The sequence below is a fragment of the Haplochromis burtoni genome, unplaced genomic scaffold (genome assembly GCF_018398535.1).
Source record: "Haplochromis burtoni strain Fernald_Lab_line unplaced genomic scaffold, NCSU_Asbu1 Contig_149, whole genome shotgun sequence".
Taxonomy (NCBI): domain Eukaryota; kingdom Metazoa; phylum Chordata; class Actinopteri; order Cichliformes; family Cichlidae; genus Haplochromis; species Haplochromis burtoni.
The window spans coordinates 1,196,107-1,215,824 of record NW_024582510.1 but is presented as its reverse complement, the minus strand read 5'-3'; the positions used below and the strand labels follow the sequence as shown (position 1 = coordinate 1,215,824).

General features: G+C 42.6%; 1 protein-coding gene across 5 annotated transcripts in view; it reads right to left on the bottom strand.

Annotated features, from left to right (window-relative positions):
• Window positions 1-19,718, bottom strand: part of hivep1 (HIVEP zinc finger 1) — a 65,709-nt gene that overhangs the window by 4,192 nt on the left and 41,799 nt on the right. For all 5 annotated transcript variants that reach the window (XM_005942664.2, XM_014340192.2, XM_014340190.2 and 2 more), the window contains 2 exons: window positions 8,991-9,044; window positions 93-5,866 (listed from right to left, as the gene is read on the bottom strand). In XM_005942664.2, coding sequence (XP_005942726.1) covers window positions 93-5,866; window positions 8,991-9,044 — 5,828 coding nt within the window. The remainder of the gene's footprint in view (window positions 1-92; window positions 5,867-8,990; window positions 9,045-19,718) is intronic.

The following is a 19,718-nucleotide window of genomic DNA, read 5'->3' as shown; positions in this document are numbered from 1 at the left end:
AGGAAAAATATGATATTTTTGGATGTGACTCAAGAAACAAGTCATCATTACAACATTATGATATTTCAGACTTTGCAGAAAGTTAGTCTTACCCTGGGCATGACATCCTTCAGCTTGCCTGAGTAAGACAAGATGTCCGATTTCCCACTTGTTTTTATGGCTGATGTGTAGTGTATTTTCTTGGAGCTCTGCTTGGAGTCAAACAAAGACATGACCACCTTGGTAGGCAACCCCAGTGGGTTAGGGTTGTTGGGTTTGGCTGTCCAGGTAGCGTATGCTGAAGTCTTCAGGTCGGTCTGTTGAACATGGAGAGGTTTCCTTTTCATCAAAAAACACCATGTGAAAGTGGTGGTGGTCTTCAGGCTGGGGAAAGACAGGCGGTGGCTGTCTTTTGTGTTAACCACAGACACAGATGTGGTCAATTTCACTTGACCACCGTGGAAACTGGAGGGCCTAATTGGGGATTTGGCTGGAGTCCACCTCTGTTCCTCAGCTTTTTCTTGAGGCTTCAGATTGTTGGCTGGCATGGAGGTTCCCTGGCTACCAAGTGTAGTATTCAGGATAGGGCTTGTCTCTTCATGAATAACAGTTATTGTATCTTTTTCTATCCCAGCACCATCAGGTGACATAGGTTTAACATCATCAGTAGCCTCTGAGTCCTTCTCCCCATCTGACTTAACCTGGGGCAGAGGTGGGGCCTCCGTCTCAATGGGACTGTCCACTGGTTCAGTTGTGCACACCTGCCTAACGAGTGTCAGCTTCCGTTGTCGGGTCACCTCCGACATCTTGGAATTAAGATAATTGACTGATCGTCCATCGGTGAGGCAGGCCACACCATGCTCATCTTTAGCTCGTTTTTGGTGCTTTTCCATGTAGATGTCCAAGCTGTTTGCAGGTGACAACATTCGTTTGCTTGATGCAGTGGGTTCCTGCTGCGGGCATAGTGTTACTGATGCCAGTTTCTGCGTGCAATGTAAAGACCCAAGAGGAGTTTGTTCTACAGTGCGGTTATGAGGGCCTCCTGTCTGAGCTTGAGTCCTATCTTTCTTTGCAGTTGTTACAACACGAAAATCACTTTCCACACTGGGAGTCGACGACAGGCTATTTTTATTGGGCACAGAGTGAGCAGGGTGGATCTGCTCGTGAGTTATCAAGATCTGTGGCAGCGGTACAGCACTTCCTTGGGTTTGATCAAATGATTCTCTTCGCTGTTCACCCGACAAAACAATCGTCTGTGTTTTACTGTCTGCAGCCTGTTGACTGGGTTGAGCTATATACAAATTTTGGATTACATCAGATGATTTTGAAATGCTCAAAATCGGATTGGCAATTGGTATTGTTAAAACTGGCAGGGCTATCTGAGCTCCCTGTGTGCCAGAGAAGGAAAAGGTTTGGCCTGTTCTCAGAGCTGGACACTGTAGTTGGTATTTGGGCACAAAATGCTTTTTTTCTTCTGTGTCAGCTGGTTTGTTTTGGATGTTCTCTCGACAAACCAAGATCTGGTTTAGTGGTTGTTGTATCTTTTGGCAAATTTGAACCCTTGATGTTTGGTGCCAAGGATGTGGAAGGCCATGGACTTGAGGCTGCTGAGTTGGGCTACCCAAATTAATGCTCTGCACCATTTGCTCATTCTTTTGCAGTGGTGGTTCTTCTGTGTGCAGGACAAAGGGCTGAGGCACTGTGCGCCTGCTAGTAATGTGAATCTGCTGGGGTCTGTTCTGAGTGAAAGAGCTAACATTTCCAATGAGAGGTTTATCTAAAGGTGCAGCAGCTTTCCTAACAGGTTGCTGACTTTCAGGTCCAATTTTTAAAGACATCTGCCGAACTAATGGCCCCCGTCTCCTTTCAATTAGTGGCACCTGGGAAAGTTGGGAGAGTTGTCCACTTTTTGGCTGTCCAGCAGGTGACAGAGATCTACTTGGAGATACATTGCCAGAGTCAAAGGATTTGCTGCGGTAGTCACATGAAATCTCCACAGAGGGTTGAGTACATGTGATCTGTTCAGATGCGGCACGCCTCATCATTCCAGGCACACCAAGGGTGTTGAAAGCTGTTGGCAAACACTGAGTCTCGGGCATTTTACCAACGCACTCTCCTCGAGAAGGACTCTCTGATCTAGATGGCTCATCTCTGTCAAAAGAGGCTGAGATGCTGGAGCCGCGAGAAAGACTGCTGTCCCTGCTGAGGCTTCGTGAGAGGCTCGATTCAAAACTGGATTCACCCGATGAATGATCCATTTGAGCCAGACGAATTCTCTTCTTCTTAGGGGGAAGTTTCTCTGCTGGGAGCTTTGACAAACTCTCACTTCTCTGAGGCCAGCTGAACTGATCTGCAGGTTTATCTGCTGGTTCAGCAGTCTGTGTTTCATGTTCTCTGTCCGGTTCCACTGTGACTAAAATCTCAGGAACTTGAATGTTATTTTGACGAACAAGGCGAGACTGATGGATAGGAGTAGAGTGTTCACCAACTGGTGCCACTGTCCTATCAGTGCACTGCTCCTTTCTTTGTTTTCCATAATCCGTGCTCTTAGGTTTTGATATGGTTTCATGGTAACCATCAGGTAAGACACCAGATGCCACATCTGATTTGGGTTTGTTCAGGGGATCCTTCTCCATGCTATCAACAGGAGAGATCCTGTCAATAGACTCCGTCTCAAAGGAATTGGGTCTGCTGAGAGAGTTGGTGTGTCTGATGACTGAAGTGCCGCTGCCTTGCCTTTGCAAGTCTCCTTTAGCAGGGGTACTGATCTGGGTCTCTCGTATTGGCGAAAGTCTGGAATCTGGAGAATTAATGCCTCTTGCTACAAGCTGTATCTGAGGTAGCTTTGGCTGGTTGATTTTGGGTTGTATATCTACTATTACAGCATGGTGAGGAAAACTCCTGTTTGCCAGAACTGCTGGTAGCTCAAAACTAACAGAGCAAGGTGCACTAGTATCAGTTGGAGACTGATCATCCTCATCACCAACACTTTTCATTTTCCTCCTCTTCCTGAATGATGTCTGTTGATCAAGTACCCCTGGCCCAGTTGTGGTTGCTCCTGCTATGGGCTGCTGTAAATTAACATGAAAAACATCTTGGTCAGTTTCTTTGGCAGCCATTGGTTTGTTTTTTGGACCATGAAGTTCAGAGCAGTAGAATTTCTTGTGAGTTTCAAAGTTCTCTAACTTTCTGTACCGGTTACGACACGTTTCACACTCATACATCGTGCCTTTAGTCTGCTGAGGTTTTCTGTTTCTTTCCTGACTGTGTTCAAAAGACCTGCTTCTTTGCATGTGCTCTGCAGAATTGCTTTGTCCGATATAGCTCTCATCCATGGAGCGAACAGAGGGGAGACCATGTCTCTCATTGTGGGAAAAGTCCTCTACTGCTATTTGTCTGACCAAGGTACGAGAATGCATTGCAGGATTTGGGGTTGATGGAGCTGATGAAAATACATCGTCATTTAGTGCACTAATTTTGTCATCACATGACTGGCTGCTGCGCAAAGGATGGGGGACAGCAGCAACATTAAGGGGAAGAGCAGTGTGTCCTGGTGTAGTAGGCATAGAGTTGCTCCTTGTTATTGGCAAACAATCCATCGGTGGGTATTGGGGGGGTACAGAAAGAAGAAATACTGGCTTTGATTTATCTGTGGGAGTGAATGGAGATTTGGGGATGTCTGAGCTGGAACTTGACCTTCTTCCCATTGGTTTAAGATCAAACTGAAAAGAGTCTTTAAATATGTATGACTTCGGGGAGTCTATGCTACCTCTCCTTGAAAGAGAGGTCCTCCTTGGCTTTACACTGTCCAGCTGCTTGTTGTCAACTACTATCTCATTATCAGATATCAACTTTGTAATTCGTTCTTCTAAAGAGCGTGCACTGGCTTCTAATCGTGGACGCATTTGTCCGTCTATTGCCCTTGGTCTCTGCTCATGTGCTACATGCATGACTGAGGCAACCACAGGAGGGACATTAGGAAGAGTGTTCTTGGCAATATCAACATCTACTGGTGGAGTTATCTTTACAAATGGACTGGGTGGACTCATGGCCTGATCAGCACTTTCAGAACGTGAGAAGTAACCTGAATCAGTGCTTCCCAAACTACGTGGACTAAGTAGACACTTAGGCTGTTGCTGCTGAGAAAAGTCTGTTGCTTGTTGCCGCTGAAGCTGAGCATGCCCACTTAACAGTGGAGACTTGCAGTGTTGGTCTTCATCTTCACTGACGGTTTCTAGTAAGGGATTTGCACCATCCACCCCTTTCAGAGATGACAAGACTGTGATATTCGATCTCAGACTGGCAGTCTGGAAGTCTCGTTGTCGTTGTGCAGCAGCTTGCTCAGGTGCTGCTCCTGTAACTCTTGGACTATCTGCCCTCAGGGGGGAGACATTAACTGGGTACACAACAACTTTTGGGAGTGCAGCTGTTACTTTAGGCTCGTGAGCTCTCTGAGCTGGGGATGATTTGACTGAGTCAGAAACACCGGATAAGTCCACTTCCCCATGGTTGGCTTGTGTTCCACCTGCACTCAGTAAACTGTTTTCAGACAAAGCAGCCACACTGCTCTGTGACGAGTCGGGGTCTAAGTCGGCAGTGCTACCTTCCTCATCGCTGTCTCCACTCTCCTCTGCCTCTGAATGTGTTCCTGTGGTTTTGTCAGACTCTTGAGATAGCGATCCACCTCCTGATTCGGAGCGTGCAATGAGACCCAGTTTTATGGCATGAGCATGTGATTTCTTGTGCTTGTACAAGTTGCTCTTGGTTTTGAATGAGAAGCCACAAGTAACACAGGGATATGGCCTTTCTCCTGTGTGAGACCTGATGTGTTTGAGCAGCACACTGGGTTTTGCACATGCCCGGTTGCAGTATTCACAAACGTACTTTCCTGGTTTTTTAGGCTTTTGGTCCTTGGAGACCTGTTCAGCACCAAAGGTCATAACAGTGGTCATCTGAACTTGGTTGCTGCCTGGTGTAACTGGGACCTGAATACTGCTGGGAACACTGGCTGAGAGGGACTGGCATGTGTGCACAACTGGTGGTTGGCTTTGTGGCAAAGCACTTGAGCCAGAGGGAACAGGAGCATGAGTTATAGTAGATGGTCCTGCATTAAAGTTTATGTGCAAGCTAGGATTTTCTGGATTGGAAGCAACGGGCATAAAATGCGGTGTAGCAAGGGGAGCGGTACCCTGTGGAGCTGTTTGTAGATTTCCCTGTATTGGCGCTGCAATGCCAATGACATTGCCCTGTTTGTCAATATAATAGGTCTGCATATGGGAAGGTTGGGTCTGGAGACCAACATTGACACCTGGCATTGCTGTGATTTCACCACTGGCTTTACCGATGGCTGTGACCTGCGTCGAGGCTTTTCTCTCAGCCAGTGTGCTAAAATCAGGCTCCATGGCCTTAAGTAGAACATCAAGTGGAGCGCTGTTGGCGTAAGGATCTCCGTCAAAGCTGGAGTCTTGGCTTTTGCTTTCTTTAGGCTTTAGAGTTCCTTTAGCAGTAATCAGAGTGTCCTCCTCACCAGCTGTGAGCTCAAGCGATGGTGGCCTAGAAGATGATTTTTCCTGCTTCAGCCTTTCAGCCTCAGCAGAAAATGACCCCTTGTCAGGGGACGCTGCAACTGGTTGAGCATACTTTTGGTCACTTTCTCCACTGGGCGATGTTGAAAGATTGTGGGAAGGACTGTTGGAGGAGGAGGAGCAAGAATGCGGAGTTTCCTTGGACGAAGATCCTCGGAGAGCAGATTCAGCAGATGTTTTTGACTGCAGGGGCTTCTTCACTGGAGATTTTGGAATTTTCTTTAGCTGATTCTCTGCAACAACCTTCTTCCTCTTAAGACCCTTTATGCTGTCCGCATTTCTTCGACTGCTGTCAGATAGCCCTGTGGAGACAGAGACAATAATTAAGGTGGTATAATAACCATTTCCTTCATCTCCTCTCTTCCAGTGCTACCACAAAGAGTTAGCACAAACGACATTATTGAAAAAATTAACTTCTACTGCTGACAACCTTGGCTTATAAAATGAGTTTAAATGTAATCTCTATTGGACACAGGAAATAACTCTAATGCCATTTTGAAAATCATATTTTTCGTATAACTAACTCTTCTTGTTCCATGAAACTAAAACAAAAATGCACACAGGAAAAGAAAAAGATCAACAGCTCACACACTACAGTGCTTCTGTTTTACCCCTTTATAGCACATGAAGAATGTTTGAAACGCACTTTAATCTCAATACCAGCACCATCTTCCAACTGGAAACAATAAAACAAGTAGACTGCAGTCTATTAAAATTACTGACTGTTCTGTTTTTGCTTTATTTCCCACTATTTAAATAAATTAACTACTTTTACTATTAATTCTGTACTATATAAGCTGTGTTATCTCCAGTGACAAATTTAGTGACAAATAGTGACACCATTCTGGATCATACTGCACAGTTACATAGCAAGATAATCATTTACATGTACATGTGTTATCATTTTAATCCAACTGTAAAACAAATACATAACATTTGTGGTTTTTATATATAAAAATATGTCTTAAACAGCTTTTTGAGAGCTTCAACATTCCAGTTGTGAAAGCTTTCTCTGCAGCCTACTTTGTTTTCCATCAGCTTATCGATAATTTGTTTTATTTAGATAATGATAGACGTATACTACAGTGAAGATACTTCGCCCTCGCACTCGTTAGCTGTGTGACTAATACCACAGAGACCCCACGCTTTATTATGCAAGTAACAGTCATTTCTTGCCCTTGTTGATAAGAAATGTTGACCTATGAAGGCTCGGCTGATCAGAAAATGGTGCAAATAACTAGCGTATAACAAAGTACATCTGCGTGCTTACTGAGCTGCATTCTTATAATAATAGGTGCACTGTTTTAAAAAAGGGCACACCCATGCAATGGTGTCCCATAATAATGACTGAGGCAAGTGTTTTCATGGGCATGTTGCACAAGAGTAGCAGTGTCACAGCCTGTCACAGTTTCCTGGCCTGTGTAGGTATTTCCCAAGATGACTTCAGGGTTCTTTCAAGGGCTTCCCTTTACATAAGTAAATCCATTCTCCACGCAACCATGCAACTAGAGAGGCTTTAAAACTGCCATGCAATCAATATAACAAGGTCTTCTGAACAAACCCTGTTTTTTAAAATAACCTTTTCTAATTGATGCTTAAAAACAATCTTTGTACAAACTGTAGCTAAAAGACATGGGAAAGGCAATATTTATTCATCCAAACTACACAAACCAGTTCTCAAAGGGACATGACTTCACCACAAGTTTTCCATCATTAACAGTCACCGAGATAAACGGCCCTTTTTGTTAACCTTCTCCTCATTTCTAAACACTCTTATTTTCCTGTAACTGCATTAAAATAATATATTTAATGTAAAATAAAGGCGATCCTTTAGTTATCTAGACCAAGGGCAATTGACATACTTCTTCATACGGCAGGTTGCCAAAGAGATTACCCTTTGACTTGCTGGCAGTGATAAAACTACCTGCTGTACTTTAAGAAGTGGACTGAGATATTTATACCCTGTTTAGAATCACCACCCAATCCCATTTACAGTGGATGATTCAATCAAAGGTTGAGTGTCATTAAAAGGAAAATGCACAGCAGGCTGATTCTCAGGCACAGCTTAGTCAAACTGGCTTTTCTATTTCAATGTAGTTACACAACAGTCCACTTATCAAAGAATCTGTTCATGTGTTCAGTCGGGGCACAATGGAAAGATTACTGAGAATTTATGCACACAGATCAAAACAAAGGAAACATTTTATGGTAAATACACTGGTCCTTATATAGTGCTTTTCTACTCTTACTGAGCACTTAAAGTCCTCTTAGGCGCACACAGCGCACTCTTCTTTGCAGTTGAGCCATTTTTACCCTTTACGTACACGCTCTAACACCATCTTGCCCAAAGAAAATCAACACAGAGGGCTAGAGGAGCTGTGGATCAAACCCTGATCTTCTGATTAGTAGATGACGCAATTCTCCAATTTAATTGCCGGGTTCATCTTTAGAGGAGACGGATAATAATAATTTATATATTTTTTATTATTTCAATTTAACTGCAGCATTATCACATGATTATGAATGGATCGTGAACAAAAAAATAAATAAACTCCATCCACCAGATCACTGGCAGCCCATCGTGGTTTAGGGGTTGAATTTGGCAACAGCGTCACACACCTGTGAAAGGCTACGTCGTACGCTCTACATAGATTCACTGCAGAAGTATAAATCACACATTTCACTGGAGACCAGGTAGAAATTACAAGTTCACACCAACCTGGAAGCATCAACAGCTCTACAGTACTTGGTAGTTAAATATCTAATTGCTTTTAAAGAAAACCTTAAAATTTAAATGGGACATTTTTGTGCAACCACATAAACATCTGCCACTAATATCTGCTTTCATGCTCAGAAGACATGATAAATGCATCAACAGTCTTCACTAAAATAAAAAATAAAAAACCCACACATGATGTTTATAAGGGCAGTTACCTCTGCTCTCTTTTTACCTTTAAATACAGTACTTATATCAGGTTTGCAAGCCTTTCTAACATTAGCTGTACCTCTTACAATAAACACGAGTTCAAGCACTTTATTACCATAAAAACCTTAATGAGTCTGCCTGTTTAAATGCAGGATTTATTCATATTAATAACAGTAAATCACTGTTGTTTTTACTTTTTTATTATAATTTTTTTCAGTGTTTTTGCCCGCGTACCCTGAAGCACTTTGGGTTTCCTCTGGGTGAAATGTGCTTGCCGTGCCTCACTGATGTGACCGATGTAATAATCTTTCCTTTCCACATCAGTGATTTTGCATTTATTTTGCGCTTTTTGCTTGTGCTTTATTTTAGGTTAAATTACTTATTTAATTCACTTTAAACCCTGAGGTGGTGAAAGAGAAGATATTCTACATTAAAAATGAAAGAGAAAGCTTTCCTCACAGTTCTCTGGAAATTGCAAGGTTTGATAAGAGATCTCTTACCTTTCTGTGAGCCTTTGGGGTCTTTAAGCTCTTTCTGTGCCTCCTCGATTTTATCTGCAACACAAGAACAGAAACCATTTTCAGCACAGAGCAGCGCGCTCGACAGTCGAGGCAGTGCAGAATGAACTAATGATTCTGGGGATGCTTCCCACACGGCTGCAGCAGGATGAAGGTCTTTCAAATGAAAAACAGACATTCTTCCATAGCAGAGAGAGTGCACTATTCCATTATGGAAACTACTGTAATCATATGAAGGGGGGCGCACACAAAAACACAATCACGCAGGCACACCCACTTACAGAAAAGAGCAGTACGAGGGTGTTTGATACACAGATTAAGTTTGCAAACAAGTCTATAAGGTGGGTTCGTTGTCATTATCACAGTGTGCACTCTAACCCACAGATCAATTTGCATATTTAACTGCAGTTTTGCCCCTCGGGGGGCACAAGAGTATTCAATTCAGCTCTTCTATATGTCACAGCATATCACCCACATCCAGCAGGTTAAGAACCTGTTTTTGTATGACCCATATGGATGTGTGGGAGGTGACGCAGTACTGTAATCAATATTAATTATATAGACTGGCTCGTTGTGGCGTGAGTGAGTTATACACAGTGGAATAGAGGCAAAGAGATGAGTTAAATCCTCTGGTTTCCTGCTCTTGCAGGGTCACTGCCACTGGCTGTGGGAGTGAGGAAGGATACAGAATATGAAAGTACGTGTCCAGCACTCATTATTTCTAATTTATGTTCAAAACTCTGACTTCTTCTCCAAGTTCAAGCAACAGGCAGACATATTTATTCATTAAAACCATAACAATAAAAAAATGCATATGAAAAATGAAAGTGCAAACTCATTACTTTCAGGAAATCTGATGGACCATTAGCAGCTCTTTCTTCTTTTCCTCACTTTCTATTATGCAAAACATATTCTGAGCTGTTTTGACAGCTTTGTTTCCTGGATACTGCAGTAATTTGACTTTTTTTTTTTTTTTGCAGGCTTCTATAAGCAAAATGTAAAATTCTGCATGTAACACACAATACCAGAGCCTGGCCACTACTGTAGCATGTACGTGCCTTCCCAAACCATCCATGGAAAATGGATGGAAAAACAAACCCACAAAGACTTCTATGGCCTGCTTCTGACATTAGAGTGCAAGCGGAGTCCTTGAGGACCGGTGGGAGTAATTTTGCACAAATGTTAATGGAGAGTGAAAGAGGATGTTCCTCTGTGGTTCCCAAATTTACAGTCCAATGCCGGGAATACTCAGAGGGGAGGACACAAGCAGGCCACAGAGGAGGTCAGGGATTATGTCATCATCTCTGTGTGTTTGTGTTACTATAGTCACACCCTTCTCAGTCTCTCTCCCTCCCTATATCCCAGGCACACGCCGTGAATTACATAATGCGTCCCCACCCCTGCGCTGCTGTAGAGCAAAACAAAGGCACCCTGCCAGCAGAAACACAGCAACCGAGGCACACGAGGAGAGGGTAGAGCGTTTGTTTATCTGCACATCTTTAACAAAATGGTAGATAAAAAGAGAGCAAAGACAGAGGTACGCATTTGTTTACATATAAATGACCACGTGAACGCCCTTGGCATCCAAAGGCAAAGGAACTGCTGTGTTTTCCTGGCAACGAAGGCGGCACGGTATTTCTCCAAACAGAGAGGATCCCGAAGCTTCCCTCAGAGTCATGGCTACCACGGCTCACCCTCACGGCTTCCTCGTGTAAATATCTGTGCTGCTGCAAACCAATTTGAGATAATAAATGCTTATTTTAGTGGTCGGGAGGTTCCGAGGTAGACTTCAGAGAGCATATGCTTCATAGTCTACACAGCGTGATATACATATGTCTCGTATTAGAGCGCGCTGGCAAACAAGGGCGTAAGTGATTACTGCCCACCAAAAATCTTATTAGTGGTTGTGTATGTTAGGAGAGCGGAGTGTAAGCTATCATAGAGCATATTCTTCTTCTTACATAACAAGCTGCAAACACGACCCCCTCGCGCTGAATGACACCCATGAAGTCGAGCTCTGGAGCGTGGAAAAGATCAGGAAACCCCAGCGTGGGTGAGTGGAAAGGGGCGAGGCAGCACTACCCTCAATAAGGACGAGAAAAATATTCTACTCAGAGCGCCCGAATTATTAAACAAGCAGGGAATTATTATGGGGTTGCTCATATTTGCCTCATTATGGCTGCTGGGGTTGCTGAGGTAGTGTGGGTGAGGGCTACATGTGGGCTTTGCGACCATCCCAGTGCCATCTAAAAGAAAAAATTGGTGTAATTGTACCATAACCTCAGCAAAAACAGCACAAAGGAATCCATACAAAATGTTAGTAGTGATGAAAAGCAGAGAGCTGCATTGTGTAACATGACCACAAAATTTGAAGGAAGCGAGAAAAACAAAAAAAACACAGTTTGAGGACATTAAAGTCAGACAGAGCCACTTATAGGGCAACTGCTTACAAGTGTGGTTTTAAACAGAGCATAGAAGGGAAGAAAAACTATTTGTAGGATCCTTGAACTGCTTTTTAAAAACACTGTGCTGTACATACTCCAATTCTTTTGGCTCCTTCTAACCATTAAACACAAAAAAAAAGATCATCGCCCTTACAAAGCACATTGGACTGCTGCCCTGGGAGTTTGGTGCGCTTAAGTAGACTGTACTGTAAGCAAGAGGCTTTAATAATTTAGTGGACCATGGATCGATATGCAACTTAAACATGCAGTGGTACTTTGTCTTACTTAAATCACAAAGGAGTCTGATGTGCAGCTGATGACTGTAAAGAGATGTACAGGTTGTTCTGTTCTCCTACAAATGAAACAACAGGACAGCAGCGAAACGCAGATGGAAGTTCGCCCTCAGTCTCGAGGGTGCCGACTCCTGATCTTTGATCTATAAAACGTGATATCTCAGGATATGATCAGGCTGGGAGAGGCCTGAGTGGGCGGGTGCATGTCAATTAGGCTGAGGTTAGTGGGCGAGGGAGTCAGTCTCCTCTCTGGTTGCTGTCATGACAACCACGAATCTTTAATGCCCCCCCCGCTCGATATCTTCCAGCCCACTCCTCTCTCTGTGCTGTCTACGATGACTAGGAAATATGATTACCGTTACCCCCAGGGCAAAGATGACGTAACGGCAAAGAAAACGTTCACACCTTTCGATACCAGCGCCCACCTGATGTGAGTTTACAACCTTGCACTTCTGGGGGGGGCGAGGAGTGTTGGGTAGGAGGGGAAGCCCATCCAAACAGATGAGCTGCAGATCTAAACTTCTAAAAAAAACAAACAACCTATGTCAAACTAGATCCCCACCCTCCTAATGGATAATAATAATATTACATTTCACCCTACATCGAGCAGCATCACAACTGCATCTCCCTGGCACTGGATCCCCGCTGAGAGTCCCTCTGCCTGTTGGCCAACAAATAACCACCAGGCTCATACACCCTCCTCCCGTCACTGCCAGCTTGTAAAAATTCATATTTTACTCAACAGCCTTCCCTGCTGGGCCTCGCCGAGCCAAATGGCGGCCATCGACAGCACTGTGGCAGCGTTTCATGGCAGCCATATGCACAAAATTCACGTGTTTCAGATGGCCCCAACAGTTTGGCTTCAGCTTCCCCTGTTATAGCATCAAAGATGCGTGTGGGGAGGGGGATAATTGTTTTTCACAAAAACAGCATCTGCGAGGGGTTTGAGGTGTCATCAGTATGCGCGACACTACACCAGCACGCCAACGAGAAGCCCGAAAACTGCTGCTGGACCATAGTTTGAGCCGTCTTTTTAATCACGTCTGAGGTACTAAATTAGAACAAATTCTGTGGAAAAGGTTGGTGTCGTGTCCGTGATAGTTCGATCCAGATAGGTGGACTGAAGTGCCTGAAGCTGATGTGTGGATGATAGCAGGAAGCAGGAGGACAGCGGGCGCTTATTGCTGGATCAAACGGGAAAGAGGAGAGGAAGAGGAGAAGGAGAGCGGAGATGACAAGATGGGATTCGGCAGCTGCCCCCCTCTTCGCTGTCACTGCGCGGGAGGGAGTTTGGGATTATGTAACTCGAGCACCTCCACCAGCCTGCTGTACCCACCCGGCTCTGTGCAAACACTCACTCACACGCTACCATCAAACACCCATCAAAGACACCCTCACACTAGCTGATGCATGCGCTCACTCACAGACGAGGACATTTTCCAACTCCGTAAAAATGGGCAATCGATGGTGATAATTAGTTGAGCAACCATACGCTAATTAGCAAATAAAGCACACTGATCATTTATGCATAATTAAGTCATTTATTAAGGAATATATGGTACTCCACATTCCCTTCCTCCAGCTGGTTTTCTCTGCTTTGTTTACAGATCATTAACTAAATAATATTAAAAAAGGTAAATGAATTCATAAATTAATAACAATTTAAAAGAAACAGTAGATTGACTGAGAATAAAAACAATTTATTGCAGTCCTGCTTCGAAACAGCACTAAAGCATTGAACCTATTCAGGTAACTGTGGGTAAGACATTTGCTGTTTAGATAATGTTCCTGCTTTTGTTTGTCTTGTGCAGCTTTTAAAAGAAATCTGGCAGTTTCACATTTGGCTCAGGGGGCCAAGAAATCAATTTATTGGCAAAAATTATTAAGAAAGGATTGTCAGCATTAAGTGAGAGATAAAACAGGCATATACGGTAGAAATCAAAGCTTATCTGTCCTTTAATTGATTAGATAACAGACAAAATCCACAATTTACTTTATTTCCTCATAAAATATTTAGAAATCTGCTCTCAGTTGTGTCTCATTTGATACCAATTCCAACAATATGGGTTCATGAACTGTTTTTAAGGAAAAATTGGCAACATAAACATCTTTTTTTTAATTACTATTACTTTACTTGCAAAAAAAGATTAATCAACAAAGTACTTAGCAGATTAATGAAATTAGTATTTCAGCTGTGCTGTACGTAGCTTCTCCTTACAGTCTTTTAATTTGGTTCCCTCTGATTAGAGCAGGATTAATAGACAGAAAGGCTGAAATCATGCCAGTTGCACCAGCTGTAGGAAATAAAGCCGTCTGCAGCCAAATAGGGAACCATTTCAACTCTGATAAACGCCCGGTTTGTTCTTTTATGTAATTATAGTTTAAATGACAGATGTACAGGCAACAATATTTTCTCTTCTACAGAATCCTGATCGCTCCCTGAATGGCTTCATTTGACAATGACGCTATTATTAAACATGGGCATCCCCTCGTACAATACTCATAACAACAGCTGGCAGATGCATGAGCTGTGCAGAACTCGCCGTCACCTTTAAAGGCAGTCTGTCGATCTCATCTTTGTCTCCTCCAGAGGAGAAACTGAGTTTTTGCTGTCCTCAGCAGCTGACCGGTGCAATAAGTGTCCATAAGGGTTGTCATCAGTGCGTGACACATTCTTTATCATCACGGACACACCCGTGAAAACAGCCTGCCGGCGGTCTCGAGCAGGGTGAACCAATCTGAATGCAGAACTGAGACTGAAACGACTCGAAGGAAGTACAGCTTGTGCTTCCTGAGTGACCGAACAAAAGATGAGGAAGCGCAGAGGAATCCCCAATCGCACTGAGAGTGTCCCATTACCCTGCAGTCAATCATCATCACTAGTCAGCTCAGCGCGAGGCGACTGCCACTCCCGCTCCCTTCCTCGCATTAGCTCCCTCTCACTTTATCAAATCTAATCAACACAAAAGCACAGACACAGAGAGAATGATGGGAACACCTAACACCGATGAAGAGGGAGAGAGCATAAAGGCTCGGGACAAAAATCGAATCTAAAATCTAATGCGGGTTAAAATTTCTTTAAAGTGTTTTTCTGCTTGATTTCTGAGATCAAATTTCTGGACGGATTCTTAGTTTATACTTGAAGAAGGTTCAGTTTCCTCTGTTGCCGTTAAGTCAGGTCTTTGAAAATAAACCTTTCAACTGCATAGTGTGATACTGCGTGTGCAACACGTTTCATTCTTTTTAGGACTGATTATTTTAATTATGGTTATTGGCACGTTAATATTGATACACCAGTTAAATATTTGAGGTTTCCAAAAATTTAAGCAAATTTCAGTCTTTAATCATTGGTCTATATATATATATATAGATAGATAGATAGCATAGTGGTAAGACTACACGCCTCTAGAGCATCACAAAATTGATTCCCGCCTGGGGCATCTGTATCCAGTAAGGGTCCTAAGGCTAGACCCCCCCATGCGAGCCTACTGCACACACATGCTATGGCAAGGGGGAGCCAGGACGACAGGTCAGGGGGGAGATATCATCACTCCCACCTGAGATTGGGTAGCAAGCCCCAAGTGTGATAGACCACTAGGATCGTTGAGTGCAAGGCTACGAGATATACATCTTTTTTTAAAATTAGGAAATTTAAAAGAAAGTAATGTACAGAATGCATGTGTTATAAATGTATTATAAATTTACATATATATTATATAAATTATATAATTTTATTTATGTATATACATTTTAAAAATGATCTGCCTCAGGTGAACACTAACATAAAATAAGCCTATTTTTATGATAAAGTAGAAATATTTCATAACAAACTAATTTTACAAAATTGTAAAGACTGGACTCGATTGTTTTCTTTAAAAGCAGTCTCTGTACGCATTTAGAAGTTGACGAGATGAATGTAGTTCATAAAGGTAAATGCTTTTAGTCATCTAGATGCAAAATGTTGACTATTTAATATCTCACTGCCTCCTTTGATCTATTTTTTTTCCTAATAAATGTTTTCAGTGGGTCTGGGCTACGGGCTGGACATAAACTCTTAATACAGATGCTGTGATGTATGTAAAATGTCTTGCTGTAATAAGTAAGTCATTTTATGGAAAAAAAAAAAAACCCCAAACCAAACCTCATCTGAATAGCAGAGAACCCTTTAGCATTAACGGTAGCTGCACCGGGGCACAGGGAGGTCAACTGTGCTGCTGCATCCACACATGCAAAGTAAAAGTTTACTATGCAAATAAAACGAATAACAAGGAAAAGATCCAGAAACAGACTGTGTTACTGGTTTTTGAGTGAGCCGCAGAATCAGGTTACAAACGTAAAGCCGTCCCAGTGCTTGCACAGACTTGTCCCTTACAGAGATTCCTTCTGATTTTCTGACTTCTTCAGTTATATTGCGTACCACAGATACGTGGCTGTTATTTGCATATTACTTGGAGAAATGCTATGTTTTAATTGCTGGGACTGTTTGCCCTCAGAGTCAAAGCAGAGACTCCTTCCCAGTTTTTACTTCTGCAAACCCCATTTATATCTGAACAAATACGTTTTTTTTAACATAAAAATAAATATTTTAAAATCATTATTTTCTCTTCATGTTTACATTTTACGCAGTGCGCCATCAGTTTTTTGGAAAAGTGGTTCAGGGTTGCTGATCCTCATCCTGCCCCGCAGCCTGGAGATCAGCTGCTGTCTGCTAAACATCCCACGAAGCGGGGGCGACAAGGTGGAAGGGATGTGGATGAAGGGGGGCAGGAGTCGAGCTGTTTACCGTGTTGTTTATGAGCAGCGTGTTGAGTGGAAGTGACAGCAGCAGGGCAGGTAAGAGTTAAAAAAAATATTTTAAAAACCCCGGCATCAACTGGAGCTTCAGGCGGGCAGCTTTTAATAATGTATCACCATCAAGAGAGGAGAGATGAGGATCTTATACACAGGGCAGCAAACACACACACAAGCTGAACAATGCAGTGACAGAGGTGCACTTGTCTGAGTTACCTCTAAAAATAATGCTAATAAGAGCTAAAGCTACTGCATCCTCACAGTGATGAAGCTGCAAACACCCAGTCAACAAATGAAAAATAGATCACACCCTCCCTCCTGCACACAGACAAAGACAGAGGTTTGGTGCGCTATCGGTACAGTACTGCTGCCTCCGCAGGAAACTGTAGGTGGAAGAAGCAGCAGACTGGAGGCCACTGATTATTGGGACCGCGTGGGCACCCTTGTGAAAAATTGATATAACGAGAAACCTACCGGGTGGGTAGAAGAGTGCGTGTTTGTGTTCATGTGTAGGGGTTTTTAATGGTGCGGGCGGAGATGAACGTGAATATTATCCTCTTCTATCTTTTTCGGTCCACGCACGCATTAAAAACCTTCTCCCCCAAAAAACTGTATGCACCAAAATAGACGAGAGAGAACCAGACTTCCAAACGCAAAGCCAAGACACGATAAATGATGCGTTCCATCCCGCAGCTGCAAATCACGGAAGGTGTCAAGCTCGTTTTGTAGAAAAATTATTAACAAGCTACCCAAGAAAATTAAGATGCTGCTGCAGTTAATATCCCAGATTTATTATTTGTTTCTAATTTATTCCAATAATTTCCTCTAATCTTTAATTTAGAAAAAAAAAATCAAGGTAGTTTCTACGGGGTATGGCTTTCCTTAAAACGAATAGAAAGAATTGACAGATACAGGCACCAGTTTAGCTCACTGGTTGAGCAGATGCCTGTATGACTTATGGCTGTGGGGCAGCAGCCAGGGGTCGAGTCCGGCCTGCAGCCCTTTGCTGCATTTCTTACCATGCACTCGCTCCCTCTTTGCTGCCAAACTGTCATAAAAGATAAAAAGCTCAAAAATAATCTTAAAAAAAAATTTTTTTTTTGAGTCGTGCAGAGTTGTGATTTCTCTGGATCTCTGCAGATTTGTTTCACTGTTGGTCAAAGCTTGAAAAGTTGTTCCTTAACCCTTGAACCAAAATGCGAAGTCAAAATTGCATTGAAACACAAATTTAACCAGGTGTCAGAACTAAAACAAAACCAGACCAAAAAACAAAATATATTCAACTTACAGAGTTTTAAAACAAACAAAAAAACCAGCAGAGCCGTACACAAAGACTTAGGGTCCTTGAGTAGACGTACTAGCACTAAAGTAAAAGTGGAATCAGGTTTGGGTGTAACAGCTGAAGTTTTGGTTCTGAAGCCAGCACATATCTGGTGCCTGATGCACACACCAAGACTTCCTGTCACCGTTTACAGTCCAACCATGAAAGCAGATAAAATTGAAAAAGATAAATCAACATCAGAATAAGCCCAATGATTAAAGACATTATTTCAGCCAACGTCTGTTTGTAGAAATTATTCACCTGCATTCAGTCAAAGCTGATTGGTCGGTCCTATTCAGAAGACTTCCAGTACCAAAAATCACGTCTTATGCCTTCAAATTCCACTTTGTTGTTCATATGCTGAATCTGTTTATATATAACATACTCTCAATATAACACCACTATTTAATTTCAATGAAACAACTACTTTACACACGACTGCGACTAATTATTTCATTTTGTTTCTATTAAAGATTCATTTGGGTTTTAAATCCGTCACTTAATTGTTGGGTTGAAAGCATCGGAAACTAGTGAGAAATGTCCATTAGAGCCATCCAGAGCTTAATACTTTACACCGTGCTTACAGTGATTTAATACACCGAGGGAAACATTTAACATGTGAGAAGCTGAAATCAAGAAATATTTAATCAGCCGTAGAAAGCGTTAGGACCATCAGCGATTTGGTTAATCAGCATTAAATTAGTATTAAAATATTATTCGTCACATAAAAACACATGCACGGGCTCGCCCCGGGTTATTTATCCATCGATCCATCGACCAGAAGCTTTTAGTATTCCCAGTTCCCGTCTGGCTCTCGCCGCCGACCGAGCTCTCTCAGCTGGAACAGCTTCCCCCTGCAGCTACGGTGATCTACCACAATAAGAGCACTCAAACCCCAACTAACAACACAACTCTTCTCATGTTCGACACCATGTAAACTCTTAAATATGGAAGTAAAGTTTGAACTATTCATTTGAAAAGATATTAAAATGCTTATTCAATCATTCAAACCACTAAAATCAAATCAAACTGTTATCAGTCAATTCCTGATTGTTTCAGCTCTAGCACACATTTCCTGTTCTGTGAGGAAAAAAACCCTTAAAAACCCTTAACTGAACTGTGAGCAACTTTTCAGTTTGAATTTGATGTCACCGTTTGAGCCCGACAGTTTCACATAAGACGTGAAACAGTCACTGAAATTTAGCAGCGAGCTCTCAACTGTACACAAACACCCACTTCTTTCTTTGAGGAGTCTAAAAAAAGAAGAAACTGGAAGTAAAAACAAGCTGCATGTCAAACTGCATCCAGTCAGCGTCTCGAGTTCCCCCTGGCTGCTGAGGGGCTGTGACACAGAAGAAACAACGCTGCGGCGGTTCCGCTTTACTGAGCTTGGCGACGGACGGCCGATGTGGCGTCAAGCGACGCCTCGATGGGCCGTGTGGGACAGGAAGCACATTTCAGTCACTTCAGCGTGAAAATAAATTTTGCACACGTACGGTGAGCTCCGTGCGTCACACAAGCAACAAGGAGGAGGAGAGGAGGTAGGAGGCAGGGGGGGACCATAAGAATTTGAGGTTTTGAAAGACCTTTAAGGCATTTAATATTCAGATTAATGCAATCAACCCACCTAATTCAATTCTCATTATGATTTTTTTTGCTCAGAGCAGACCACGCTACCTCAAATTTAAGCTTTTCAAATATGATCCTTCCTTAAATTTGTCTTGAAATGAATTAAAACTGAATATTAGTTAGTTTAGCAGCTGTTCTTGAGCTACTTTGTCATTATTACTGCAGATTTCCCATCTGTTTATGGACTTATATTTGACATAAACACTCACTTAGTATAACTAATGCCGAGCAT